Source organism: Sarcophilus harrisii, chromosome 1 (genome assembly GCF_902635505.1).
Source record: "Sarcophilus harrisii chromosome 1, mSarHar1.11, whole genome shotgun sequence".
Taxonomy (NCBI): domain Eukaryota; kingdom Metazoa; phylum Chordata; class Mammalia; order Dasyuromorphia; family Dasyuridae; genus Sarcophilus; species Sarcophilus harrisii.
The window spans coordinates 588,453,536-588,466,198 of record NC_045426.1 but is presented as its reverse complement, the minus strand read 5'-3'; the positions used below and the strand labels follow the sequence as shown (position 1 = coordinate 588,466,198).

At 35.1% G+C, this 12,663-nt stretch overlaps 1 protein-coding gene across 2 annotated transcripts in view; it reads right to left on the bottom strand.

The window, feature by feature from the left end:
* Positions 1–8,846: 8,846 nt before the first annotated feature.
* ZFPM2 (zinc finger protein, FOG family member 2) overlaps positions 8,847–12,663 on the bottom strand; it is a 543,440-nt gene continuing 539,623 nt past the window's right edge. For both annotated transcript variants that reach the window (XM_023496449.2, XM_031947110.1), the window contains one exon: positions 8,847–12,345. In XM_023496449.2, coding sequence (XP_023352217.1) covers positions 9,854–12,345 — 2,492 coding nt within the window. In that variant the 3' untranslated portion in view covers positions 8,847–9,853. The remainder of the gene's footprint in view (positions 12,346–12,663) is intronic.

Below are 12,663 nucleotides of genomic sequence, written 5' to 3'. Positions count from 1 at the left end.
AATAGGGAGTTAACACGACCTTTTTTGAAGTTAAAATAATTAGGAAATTTTCCCTAAAATTTGAAGATGGATATAATTATGTCAAATTAACATGCCCATGTAGGACATGTCTTCAGATGTTTGGATTTTTTTTTTGTCTTTGGCCCTCTCTGAATAGAGGAAAAAAAATGTTATTTTTTCTTGCTTTAGATGATTTACTTTTTTGTTGTTGCTGCTGTGCATTTTATTTTTGGAATTCCTAGTACTTACCACAGTACCTTAAAGCTTGTTGACTGATTTTCTAAGCTTGAGTGTTGCACTACCCTCATCAATTGTTGATTTTCTTTCCCTGAAAGTGCATGGAATTATATACAGTAAAGGGACCTAAAAAGACTAAAAGTTTTGCCAAAATAAAGCTCTTACTTTTATGTTGTTTATTTACAAAAAAAGAACTATTTAAGCGCTTGAAAACCATTTTATTTCCCTCTCTTCTGATCTTGTTTGCATTATTAATTTGTTTAGCAAACTCTTTCTCATAGATAATACCAAGGTAAACTTTTATCTACTCAGTGTCTGAATTTCCATGATACTGTGAATTAATGAGATGTATTGAATTCCAAACTGGTATATAAACTGATGGAGAATTGTCAGCATGCCCATTTTTGCCTCATGATTCAGCCCTGATTGATTGGTTGGGTTTTGGTGGCACAGATGCTTTGCTCTCTTTGGGGAGTCACTGATGTTTATTAATAACAGCCAACTCTCAATCAACTTCCAGTCGATTAGCCACTTTGAGGATAATCTACCACAGACTTCTAAAACCTCTGCTGCCCTCCTGCTGATTTACTTCTTGTACAGCCTGCTATCCCTCCTACAGTCTGGAGCCCCTTCCAGAACTGGCTTCTTCTTCTCTCGCTCTGAATCAGCCATCTTAAAAGGCCTTTTGGACCAGTACACTTAATTACCTCCTTTCCCTGTCAACCCTTCTCAGGAAAGTTGTGTGCTGGAAAGAGCAGAAGGACAGATAAAGTATGCAGCTGGAACTGTGGCTTCTATGTTAGGGTTGTGATGTGAGGCTGTTCAGCTGCAGAAGTGAGTGGGGAAGCAGAAAGAGAGGAGGAGGGGATGCCATAGGAACAGAGAGCAGCTTTCCAATTAGTTTCAAGTCAGGTCTTCTCATAAAGGCTAAATTTTTATGATGTATTGGAGCAAGTGTTGGATTTGGAGTCAGAAGCCCAAGTTCCAATCCCAGTTCTGCCTGTGAAGTAAGTCCCTTACTTTTTGAATAAGTCCCTTAACCATTCTGGCTATTCTGTTCCCATGGCTGGAAAATGAAGGATATTTTTTTTTTTCTGAGGTTCCTCCTACTTATAAATCTATCATCTCATGATTTCAACTGTGTTGTGGCAGAAACTTCTGCATGAAATGGGAATTTAGGCGATAGAATTAACTCTAAGATTCTGTGATTCTCAGATAACCAGAAGCAGAATCAATAAAAATGAGGATGAAAATACATGTCAGAGTAAAAGCTGACCAATTTCTGAATTACCTTTTTTAGACTTGACTCTTAAGTAAGATGGACTAGATATAGTAAAATATCAACTAGCCAGAGGTTCATTAATTATTTAAATGGTGATTTATCTAGGTTCATTGTTAGTTTGTTTTTTTCTTTCTATGTCTCCCTCTTTCTATCTTCTGAATGCCTGCTAGCACATGTGGGAGAGTGCACCAGCTAATGTATGAGATCTCCAAATTCTGGAAATCAGGCACTTATTTCTTTCCTGTCCAAGGAAAAATAATGAGCATAATGATATGCACAAGAGAGTGCTAAGTGTCTTTGGATGATGAAGTTCAAATGATTCAACATATGGGATAGTTTCAGTGCTAAAATGTAAATTTTTTGGGGGGGAAGGAATTATGACTGCATTGCACATATATTACTCCCCTCCCCTCTCTCTAATGGATTATCAAGGGTTGTTTATATTTTCTTGTAAGTCAAAATATTCTAGTGTGGTAGAGTAGAAAGAAAACTGGATTACACTCAAAGAATCCCCAAAATTTCAATTCAAAGAGACTTCAAAAGTAATCTATTTCCACCTTACATAGAAAAAAAGAATCTGCTTTATAATATCCCTCCATAAATAGTCACCCAACCTACTTTGGAAGAACTCCATCGATGGAAAATTCATTACCTCCAAAGACACCCTTTATCATTCTTTGTATCCCTAATGTTTAGCAAAGTGCATGGCACATGATAGGTACACAATAGGTCCTTGATTGTTTAAATTAAAATTTTCACTTTTGAAAAACACTAATATTAGTCTATTTCCCCCAATTTGAATTCTTTGTAGGTTGTACCCATAATTCTCAGTTTTCCCCTTTGTAGCAAAAGAAAACAAGTTAAATTCATTTTTTAAAAACAATTCTTTTTGCTTGAAGGCTGCTATCATGATCTAAGATAAACATATCTAGTTCCTTCAACTGAAATTTTTATATCATGATGGCAGTGCCCTTTATCAATCTGGTAATCCTACTGTGGTCATGTTCTAGCCTGTCAGTAACTTTCTTAGAATAAGATACACAGACTAGAATACAATATTCTAGATGTGGTCTGATCAGATCAGAGTACACTAGGACTATTATTTCACTTAGTTTCAATACTATAATAATTTAGAAAAGAAAATGTAGAGGTACAAAATATAATTCTTCCAACTTTATACCTCTGATACAATGAATCTACTTCATTATAAACAGTATGTTTCAATTAATGTTGTGTTAGAAAATATTCAGATTTTTGGTCATTATGTGGCTATTTCCCATACTAAGTTTATAATCTATTGATCACTTCCAAGACATTTCCTGTGAATCAAGAGATTTAGCCATGGTTAATTTTTATTCTAAAACTATGTTTCTTTGTCATGTAGGCAGTTCTTTAACTTTAGTCTTTGAACTTCTTATTTCTCATTGTAAAATAAAAATGTTTTTATTAAAGATTCCAGATTCCATTTCAGTAGCATTGGTCATGATTTCTATTTCAAAATTTTAAATTGTGTCTAGTTATTGTTTATTATATTGTACATTTATTATAAAATGTTGCAACTTTTCGTTGATATTTGAATGCAATCAGAATAAACAATATCAAGAGAAGTATAAGATTATCATTCATCATATACACTAGCTCACAAGAATTTGTCATAATGACAAAGCTGTATAATAAATTATACAACACCTCCTAGGTAGATCATTCCCATTAGCCATTCTCTTTTCCTTAGTGTAGAGTTCAAATAATTCAATGTATAGGATAATTTCAGTGCTAAAATCTAAAATATGTTGAATTAATTATGGGTGTATTGTACTGACGCATAACTGTCTTAGTGGATTATCACGTATTTACATACACGCAAAATGCCTAGTTCTATGTACACCTACAACAATAAATGAAATGTTTCTACAGAATTCTATTCAGATTTTAAAGTACTTTGAGTAAGTAGAAACTTCCTCTCTCCCACATAATTATCTAAATATTAACTATATATTTCTATGTGAATGCCATTCAATTGAGGGTATTATATGAGTTCAGATAAGGAGTCATAATAGTCCTGTGTCAAAAATCTCATTATTGACACACTGTGTACCCATGGACAAATCAGTAAATCATCTGAGTCTTATCTTCCTCATCTGCAAAACTGGGTCAATAATGCCTTTAGTAATTATCTCACAGGACTGTTGTGAAGATGACCTGGAATAATTTAGGTCAAGTATTTTGTAAAATTTGAAGTGCTATATAAGTACCAGTTATTGTTATTGTCAATTCTCTTTCTCTCATTTTTTCTAATATCATCATTATCATTATCTTCTTTGTTATTATTATTACTATAATTATTATTATCATTACTGTTTCTAAGTGCTTTGCTTATGCTTTATACTTCATGAATCCTGAGATAATAAATCTAGAATTGGAAAAGATCTTAGAACTCCTTTTGTCTTTCTCCCTTAACAATTGAGGAAAATGTGACCATGAGAGATCAAATGACTACATAGGTAGTAATTGCCAGAGCCCAGAGCTGAACCTGAGACCTTTAACTCTAAATCAAACCTTTGCTATGATAGAACAAGTCGATCAATGATATCTCTATTTTTCTAGGCACCTTGAGATCCATATTTTGGAGTTTTCTCCCTCTTTCATTACAATGTAATTCTTGTAAATTCTTCCATGTTAGGAAAGCCTTCCATATCTATCTCTATCTTTTAAGGTCTTATTGCCCTTTACTCACTAAGATGAACACTCTGCTTCAAAGAAATCAATTCCTTCTTTCCTTCTCTTATAAATTCTTGTATAATATTTAAGCTTATTACCATTTTTGTACCATTGTACTTACTGTCTTCCAATAGGAATGTATTTCTTTATCTAATTTCTTCCAATCCTAACTTTCTAGTCCAAATCCCATCTTATCCAGAAAGCCTTTTTTATCTATCTCATCCCACAATATCTTTTCCCTTTTCCTTTCCAGAAGATATTAAAGTTTGAAATGCAAAAATATTTACATGGTTAGTTACAATTCCATATCACTTCCTAAATGTGAAATGATAGTACAAATATATTGTCTCACCAGGCATATTAAAGGCAGGGGACTGCACCTTATATTTCTTCTAGATCTACCGTACTCAGATCAAATCAACAAGTACTTTTAAAGCAAATATAATGTGCTAAGCCCTGGAGATATAAAGAAAAATTTGAAAACTTTCTGATCTTAAGGATCTCTTAGTCTAATGACTTTGAAGAGAGGGGAGAAACAACATGCAAACAACTATGAATAAAGATTTTTATGTAAATGTATGTATGTATGTGTGTGTGTGTGTGTGTATATATATATATATATATATATATATATATATATATATATATAATATGCATGTCTACATACCTGCATGTATGAGAGATAATAAAGAAAGGAAAGGTCATAGAACAAATGATGGAGGTGGGTGGCTGAGGAGAGAGTTATCAAAAGTGGGATTTTAGTGGGGATTTAAAGGAAGCCAAGGAACTGAGAAAGGGTAGAACAGGAGGGAGGAAATACCAGGCAAGGTGGATAGCCCAAGAACATGCAGAGTTATGACAAAAAAAATTTTTTTTGCAAGAAACAATAAGGAGGCTAGTGACACAGGATTAAAGAGTATAGGGATATAATAAAGGTATAAAAAGAATGGGAAAGAATGTATTGGAGTTAGAGGAATGGGCAAGTTTTAAATGGTTTTGAACATGAGATTTTATGTTTTATTTGGGAAGTGATAAAGAGTCAGTAGAGTTGATTAACTGGAGGAGTTACATAAACATAATCTGTGGTTTGAGAAGATCATTTTGACATTTGAGTGGAGGATGGACTGAAGTAAAAAGAGACAGGAATTCACATCAATGAGTACTTATTACAACATGAATGATGAGGACTATATCAGGATGATGCCATAGTCAGAGATGAGAAGGGAACATTTGAAAATTGTTGCAAAATTCAAATCAATAGGATTTAGAAATAGATTAGATATGAGGAATAAGAAAGAATGAGAAATCAAAGATAATATTAGATTGAGGACCATGGTGACTAGAAGGAGGGTGATACTCTTCACAGTAAAAGGAAAAATAAGAAAAGGAAAGGTTTTGGGGAGAAAAGATAATGATTTTAACTTGGGTTTCAAGATCCAAGTTGAATGCCTAGAGGATATCTAATTCAAGATATAAAATATGCAGTTAGATACAAATTCCGTGGTAAAAAGAGAAGTTAGGGTTGGATAGATAGATCTGAAAACAGAGATAATAAACTATAATGCTCAATGCATAGGTAGGAACGAAGAAGACAGTTAATAGACATAAGTTGACTTGGAAACTTACAAATAAAATTTTGGGGTTTTCTATGGTCAACTATATTTCTTAAACAACTTTGTAATTTGTTGGACTTTTTATTTAAAGGTAAACAATATTCTTAATATAAGGAAAAGGAATAAACATTTATTAATCACTTTCTAGTGTGATTTGCACTTTTTAAAGCTTTTTAAAAATATTATCTCTTTTGATTTTTTTTTCAATAGCTCTGTAATGGAGGTGCTAATATGACCATGATTTTTATAGCAGAATAAACCGAGGTAGACAGAGGTGAAGTGACTTGTTCAGTATCACATGGCCAGTAAGTATCTGAGAACAGATTTGAACTCCTCAGATCTTCCTAACTCCAAGCCCAATGATCCATCTGCTGTAATAACTATCTGGTTACAAGGTCTATACATTTGAATATTAAATTTGGACGGTAAATAATGAGCCTTTTGCCCGAATAGAGTATGGACCTGTAGAGACATAGATCTGAAGTCAAATACAGCATCAGATATTTATTAGCTGTGTAACTCTAAGAAACTCACTTAATTTCTATTTTCCTCAGTTTACTCATCCATAAAATATGAAGGATAATAGCACCTACCTTCTAGATTATTGTGAGGATCCAATGAAATAATATATATGAAGCATATAATACATTGCCTAGTACATAGTAGGCGCTGCAAGCTTTTATCATCATTGTCATCATTATCATCATCATCATCATCGTTACTTTGCTTACCCATATGACATCTTCAATCTTAAACTTAAATTCAATAAGCCTCAACTCATTTTTCCTTCCTTCTATGCTAATAACATTGTTTTCTTTAACTTTTCCTTCACTTTTTTGTTCTATGTCTAATTTGTCTCCCAAACTTACCAGTTGTCCTTCTGAAATATCTCTTGCACTCTCCACATCTGCTTTGTTCACAAAATCACTTCCCAAATGATTTATTTTGATAGGTCTCCTAACAGCTCCCCTTCTCTCCAGGGGCAATGTTTCTTCCTTCTACCTCCATCCTTAATCTATTCTGCCAGTAGGCACCAAATCATTATTATTATTATTTAAATATAAATTATATCATGTTACTCTGCAAGACTCTAAAATGACTCCCTTCAGCCTACTCCACAAAGTCTTAAGTCTCTGTGTCTCTTTCAAATCTTTCATAATCTGCAAATGTCTTTCCAGTTAAAATGACTATCTTGCTTCTTCCCAGAAAGTTCACTTGTGGAGACTGAGGTCAATTGCTGTACTATTCTTCATGTATATGATCATAAGATTCTCCTCATTCTCTCTTTGCCTTTATTCATACTAATTCTGCTTTTTGCAATGCAGTGTACATTCTTTATCAACTTCCTTATGAGTCCCCTTAATACATGTTAGGCAGCTCTGAGGAAATCCTCTGCAATTCTTTTTCAAATTCAGCAAGGACAGTTCACTCTACTTTAGACACTATCTCAAGTGAAAGAGGTATTCATGCAACAAGAATTAAGGTGAAATGTTTTAAAATTTGGAAATATCCACAATGAGTAGCTAGGGAGTATATTGGGGAAAACACTACTTAAATAAATACAAATGCTAAGTGGTACGTTGCCTTTTGTAAACATAAAATTCACAAATCCCACATGCATCAAAAGTTCACAACTTTTTTGCAAAGAGGAACAACTTTATGTGTATTTGCCATTCCTAGAAGCCACAAACATATCTCAGTTGGCTTTAATTTATGTGTATTCTGTATCAGTTTTTCTGGGTACAGGTTGTTTTCTCCCTACCTCTGCTACCTCTAAGAATATAAGAGCCTTAAGGGTTGAGACTTTTCTATAGATGTCTCTGTGTTTCAAGTACCTGGTCTAGGACCTGCAGATGAAGGGAACTAAACAAAAGCTTGGTTAGTAAAAATGGATTGAATTCACCTTCAACTGCAAATTTGCAACTTAAGGATCTTCATTCATATGAATTACTTTGGAAAATGGTATTGAATATAGGAATACAGAATATTTGCAAGTTAGGCATGTTGATTTTTGTTAATTCTTCAGGCACCAAGATAAATTAGTCTTTACCAGGGCCAGAAGAAAAAAAAACATAGATTTTTCCCAAGAGCTTTTTCCATATTACTTCTTTTAGTCATATTAATAAGTACTGTATTAGTTTTGCACTTCAGAATTCCTTTGAGAAGCAGTATGATATAATACAAGACAGAATAATATAATACTAAAACTAGTAGATTTTGTATGATGAGAATTCACAACTTTGGATATTTGTTAGGTTTGTGACCATGAATAAGCAATTTAACTTCTTAATATTTCAGTTTCATTTTCTGTAAAATGTGAAGAATAAAAACTTGTCCCAAAAGTCAGGAAAGAACGCATCATGAAAACAAATTTTATAATCAGGAGATCTGGATTCAAGTCCTATCTTTGAGACATATGATCTTGTGTAAGTTACCTAATCTATTTCCCCAAGAAACTCTCTAAAGTGATTAATTGCAAAAGAGTTGCTATTCAATGTATATTAGTGTTGAAGGTATCCTACAAATTGACATTATATATATGGTCAAAAAAAGGAAAAAGATACAATCTATAATGCCTACTTCATAAATTGTCTCCTCCATTTAGACCACAAGCTACTAAGGATTGTCTTTTGCTTTTCTTTGAATCCCCACCATTTAGCACAAGGACTAACTAGCACATAAATGGAACTTAATAAACATTCACTGACTGTTTCCTGAGGCTATGTTAGGATCAGGTTCCTTAAAAGTGAGTGAAATGCTTTGTTAACCTTAAAATCTTACATAGATATCCAAAAGAAATATGTGAATGGTTCTTATTTGGCTGTTTGAAAAACAGAATCCTACAATGTGGAGGATGTGTGGAGGATTTGGAAAATTCCATACATTTTAAGGGTCTTTAGCACATTGTACCCTTATTATAGTGATGTGGCTCCATTTTGCATCATATGACTGAAATTTCTTCCATTCAAAAAAAAAGAAAATCTCCAAACTTCTCCAACGATCTGGAATTTTATTCCATCCATATACATGCATAGTAACAACATTTGTTGAGAAATCATTTCTATCAGAAGTAGAACATTATCTTTGTGATCACCAGGTGCAGTATTGCTACTCATATTTAAATAGATCTTATATATGAATTAAATTCATACTTGCAGCATTGAGTTTAGGGTTTCAATTTTGACTGTGCCTTTCAAAAGATAAAACTGATTAATACATCCTCATTACTTACAATACTGCTTCCAGTAATTTTGTTCATTCTTTATAAAGTATTGCATTTAACAGCAAAGGTTTAAAAATTGAGACAGAGATGCATCAGTGAAAGAAAATACAAGTACTATACAAGAAAAAAATTGCCATCTTCATTTAACATACATGTTTAAGATTAAGAAAATGGACGGAAACATACCGCTACATACAAATGCAAAGCCTAATGACTAAGGGACTGTATCTGCTAAAATATAAAGTGCAAAACGGAGCCTGGTCATTTAAGAATTGAAATCTTAAGGCGAACTTTACAGCATGTGTATTGAAAATGTCCTTGCAAGTTATATTTTAGCATATACATATATCTGCAACAGCATATAAGAAAAAAAATCAGGATACACAAGTGCTTTTGAAGCTATTTCTAAAATGCTTTTTTTTCTGTATTGTTTGTGACTATTTTCTTTAAAATCTACTATACAGTGCAAACCATATGTGCTACACAATAACTATACAATAACATTACAAATGACTTTAATATAAAGTTTTTAAATAAAAATAACATAACCACAGCTATGAATACTGCTGGTAAAATAAATTAATATTTTTGAAAATGGCACCAATAATACACTTTACTAATGGACTGTAATGAAATTACACCTTAAGTCTTCAACTCAGCCTTAATGAGTTATCTCCTGATTGCCAGTCTCTTGGACTGCATGGAACAAGATACTAAACACTGGTACCAAAGGTGACAGATGGGTTTGTTGGTTAGTGGTTTTTGCTTTTTTTTTTTTTATTATTTGACATGTTCTGCGGCATGTGACGAGCAATAAAACTTCTTGTGAGTGATAAAGTTTGAAAGGTTGTTGAACTGGATGTCACACAGGCGGCAGTATTTTCCACTGGTTGGAGCCTGAGTGGAGCCATTCACACCTTTTGCTATACTAGACAACTGTTCCTCTGCAGAAGGAATTGCAGGAGACACATTTTCATTTGCAGCTAATGGATTCTCAGAGATCCAAGATGGAGACTTGTGTCCATCTTCATGCTGAGGATTCTGGGAAATGTTCTCTTGCTGTGGGTTTGTAGCAGGCCTTTCATCTTGTTTCAGGCCACCATTCACTATTACCATGCCTCTGTTTTTGGGTAACAATGGCAGAGACTCTTTCTTCTGGCCAGCACACCCATTTGAGGGGGCCTGAACTTTAGGTGATTCACTCTCTGCATTTGTGCTTTGATCTATGTCAGTGTTATGAATGACCAGGGAACCAGAAATATAATCGCTTGGCTTTATTCCATAATATGGAGAAAGCTGGTCTGCTCCTTTAGCTTTCTTTATTGCTCCAGGGTAAAGGCATTGTGGGAGAAACAAATGTTTGTTTTCTTCCTTTGTTGCAATAAGCTGAGCAGCTTCACTAAAGACTTTCAGTCCTTGAAGAGTTGCTAAGTGGGATGAAAATAAGTTTCCATTGGGAGAAGGCTGCTTCAAGTTTCCATTTTTCTCACATTTTATTATACTTCTTTCATAGCTGACATCAGGGCTGTTCCGTTCACTTTCTGGATTTGGAAACACTTTGCCATCCAGCTGTCCAAGGTCATTACGCTGATGTGCAGTGACAGGGCAGAAATTCTGCTTATGGGCCAGGTAGTTCTCTACCTTATTGAAACTGATCTTGCAAACAGTGCACTCATGGTAATCCAAGAGCCTTTTCGGAGATGTGGACGTCCTCTCAGACTGAGATAAACACTTTTTGCTGAGATCAATGGGTACATCCATCTCCAAACAGGATACACTGGAATGAGTAGTGTCACACTTGGAAACTGGAACACATTTGTTGATCGAGAGAGATGTTTCCAGATGCTTTGAGACGATTCCTGGGAAGATATCACATCTCGGGTGGTAGCATTCTCCCAGCCCTTCTGTGGACTCTTGAGTAGATGTACAAGGATTATTGAGGTTGGCTACTTCCAAGAAACGCTGCTGGACAAGTTGAGGCCTTGGCTCCTGCTCAGGGAGGCACATCTCATACATCTTCCTTCGCTTGCGGGTACGCATTGTTCTCTGCATAGCAGGCACTTTGTTGGAAGCAGATCTCTTGAGGGGAGGATCATGGCGAGTTGCACAGTAATACTGCTTATGGACCATATAGGTTTCATGTCGACTGAAGGTGATGTTGCAAGCATCACAGGTGGTCTTATTAGGATCACTTTCTCCTTCCACTAAAGAAATGCTGGAATTCTTTACATCAGCGGGTTTCCCATTGATTTTGTCATCATTACTACTGGAAGCAGAGAGCTTTTTAGCCTGTGCAGGGAAGTCCTTGTCATGGCCCTTTGCACTTGGCCCAATTAAATCTAAGACTGTAGAGGAATTGATACAGGATGTTTGAAGGAGCTGATTCTCAGGATCAGAAGGATGAGGAGCTGTGTTAAGAAGGTTAATGGAGCTCTGACCATTGTTAGGGCTTACAGCCTCTGGCATCTTCTCAGAAACACTGGGGAATTCAGGAGACTTGGCCATCTGCTGCCATCGGCTGCTGCAATAATGCTTTTTGTGCACCAGGTAATTGTCCAGGTTGTTGAATGTTATGTTGCACTCAAAACAAGTTGCCCCTTTGGGCATTAAAGGACTGTAGATGACAGGGGGATAACTGCTACTTCCATGCCTCAGCCTCCTATGGACCAGTTCAGACATCTTGGCCAAGATCTCTGAAGCCTGAGGAACCACTGTGATATCCTGGGGGAAAGCAAATTGAGATAGAAAAGGACCCATAGGGAAAGAGGGACCAATGCCAGGCTGAACTGGAGATGAGGCAAGTCTTGGGCTGGAAGGTTCAGACTTGATCTTTGTATAGGAAAAGCTTTGTTTATTAGCTGAAGACTGTAGTTCTGGTCTCTGATTGGGGAGAAAAAGTTGATTCTTTTTCTCACACTTATCCAGCTCTGTGTCAGAGCTAGCATCTTTAGTCTGCATGGCCTTTTGGCTCTGTGGAAGTTCATTTCTAGTCAACAGCTCTGTGGCTGGCTGTATATTATCTTCATTTCCACTTGGGGAGTGTTCAATATCATTTTCTCTTGGAAGTTTGTTGCCGGAAATGTGGATTTCTTGGTGTTGCAATAGCTCCCTCTGAGTCTGGAAGCCAAAGTGACAGTGGTTGCATCGGAAGGCAGCTTGAGTGAGATGGGAGAACAGGTGCTGGTGAAAATTGATCACGGAATCAGCAGTGTAGTTACAAATGGTGCATTTTAGACTAGCACCAGGAGGGAGAAATTCTTCCATTTTCACACCTGTGAAGAAACAAAAAAAGGAGATTGTTAAGAACCAAAAATCTTGTTTTTCAAAGAACACAGAACTTTCCAAGGAATTCAAGTGTTTATTTAATTTATTAATCATTATTAATTAATTTATTTATTACTAATCATTAATTGTTAAATAAGCAGCTGAATTGACTAAGTTTAGCAAGTTTTTTTTCTTTTGAGACAGGTCATTGTATATGCAATAAATAAATATACATCTACTGTGATACCAAGGTTTGGAATTAGAAGGTTTTCTTGAACCTTACAGAAGGTTCAAATTTTCTACTTCTACTTGGGTTCAAATCTTAA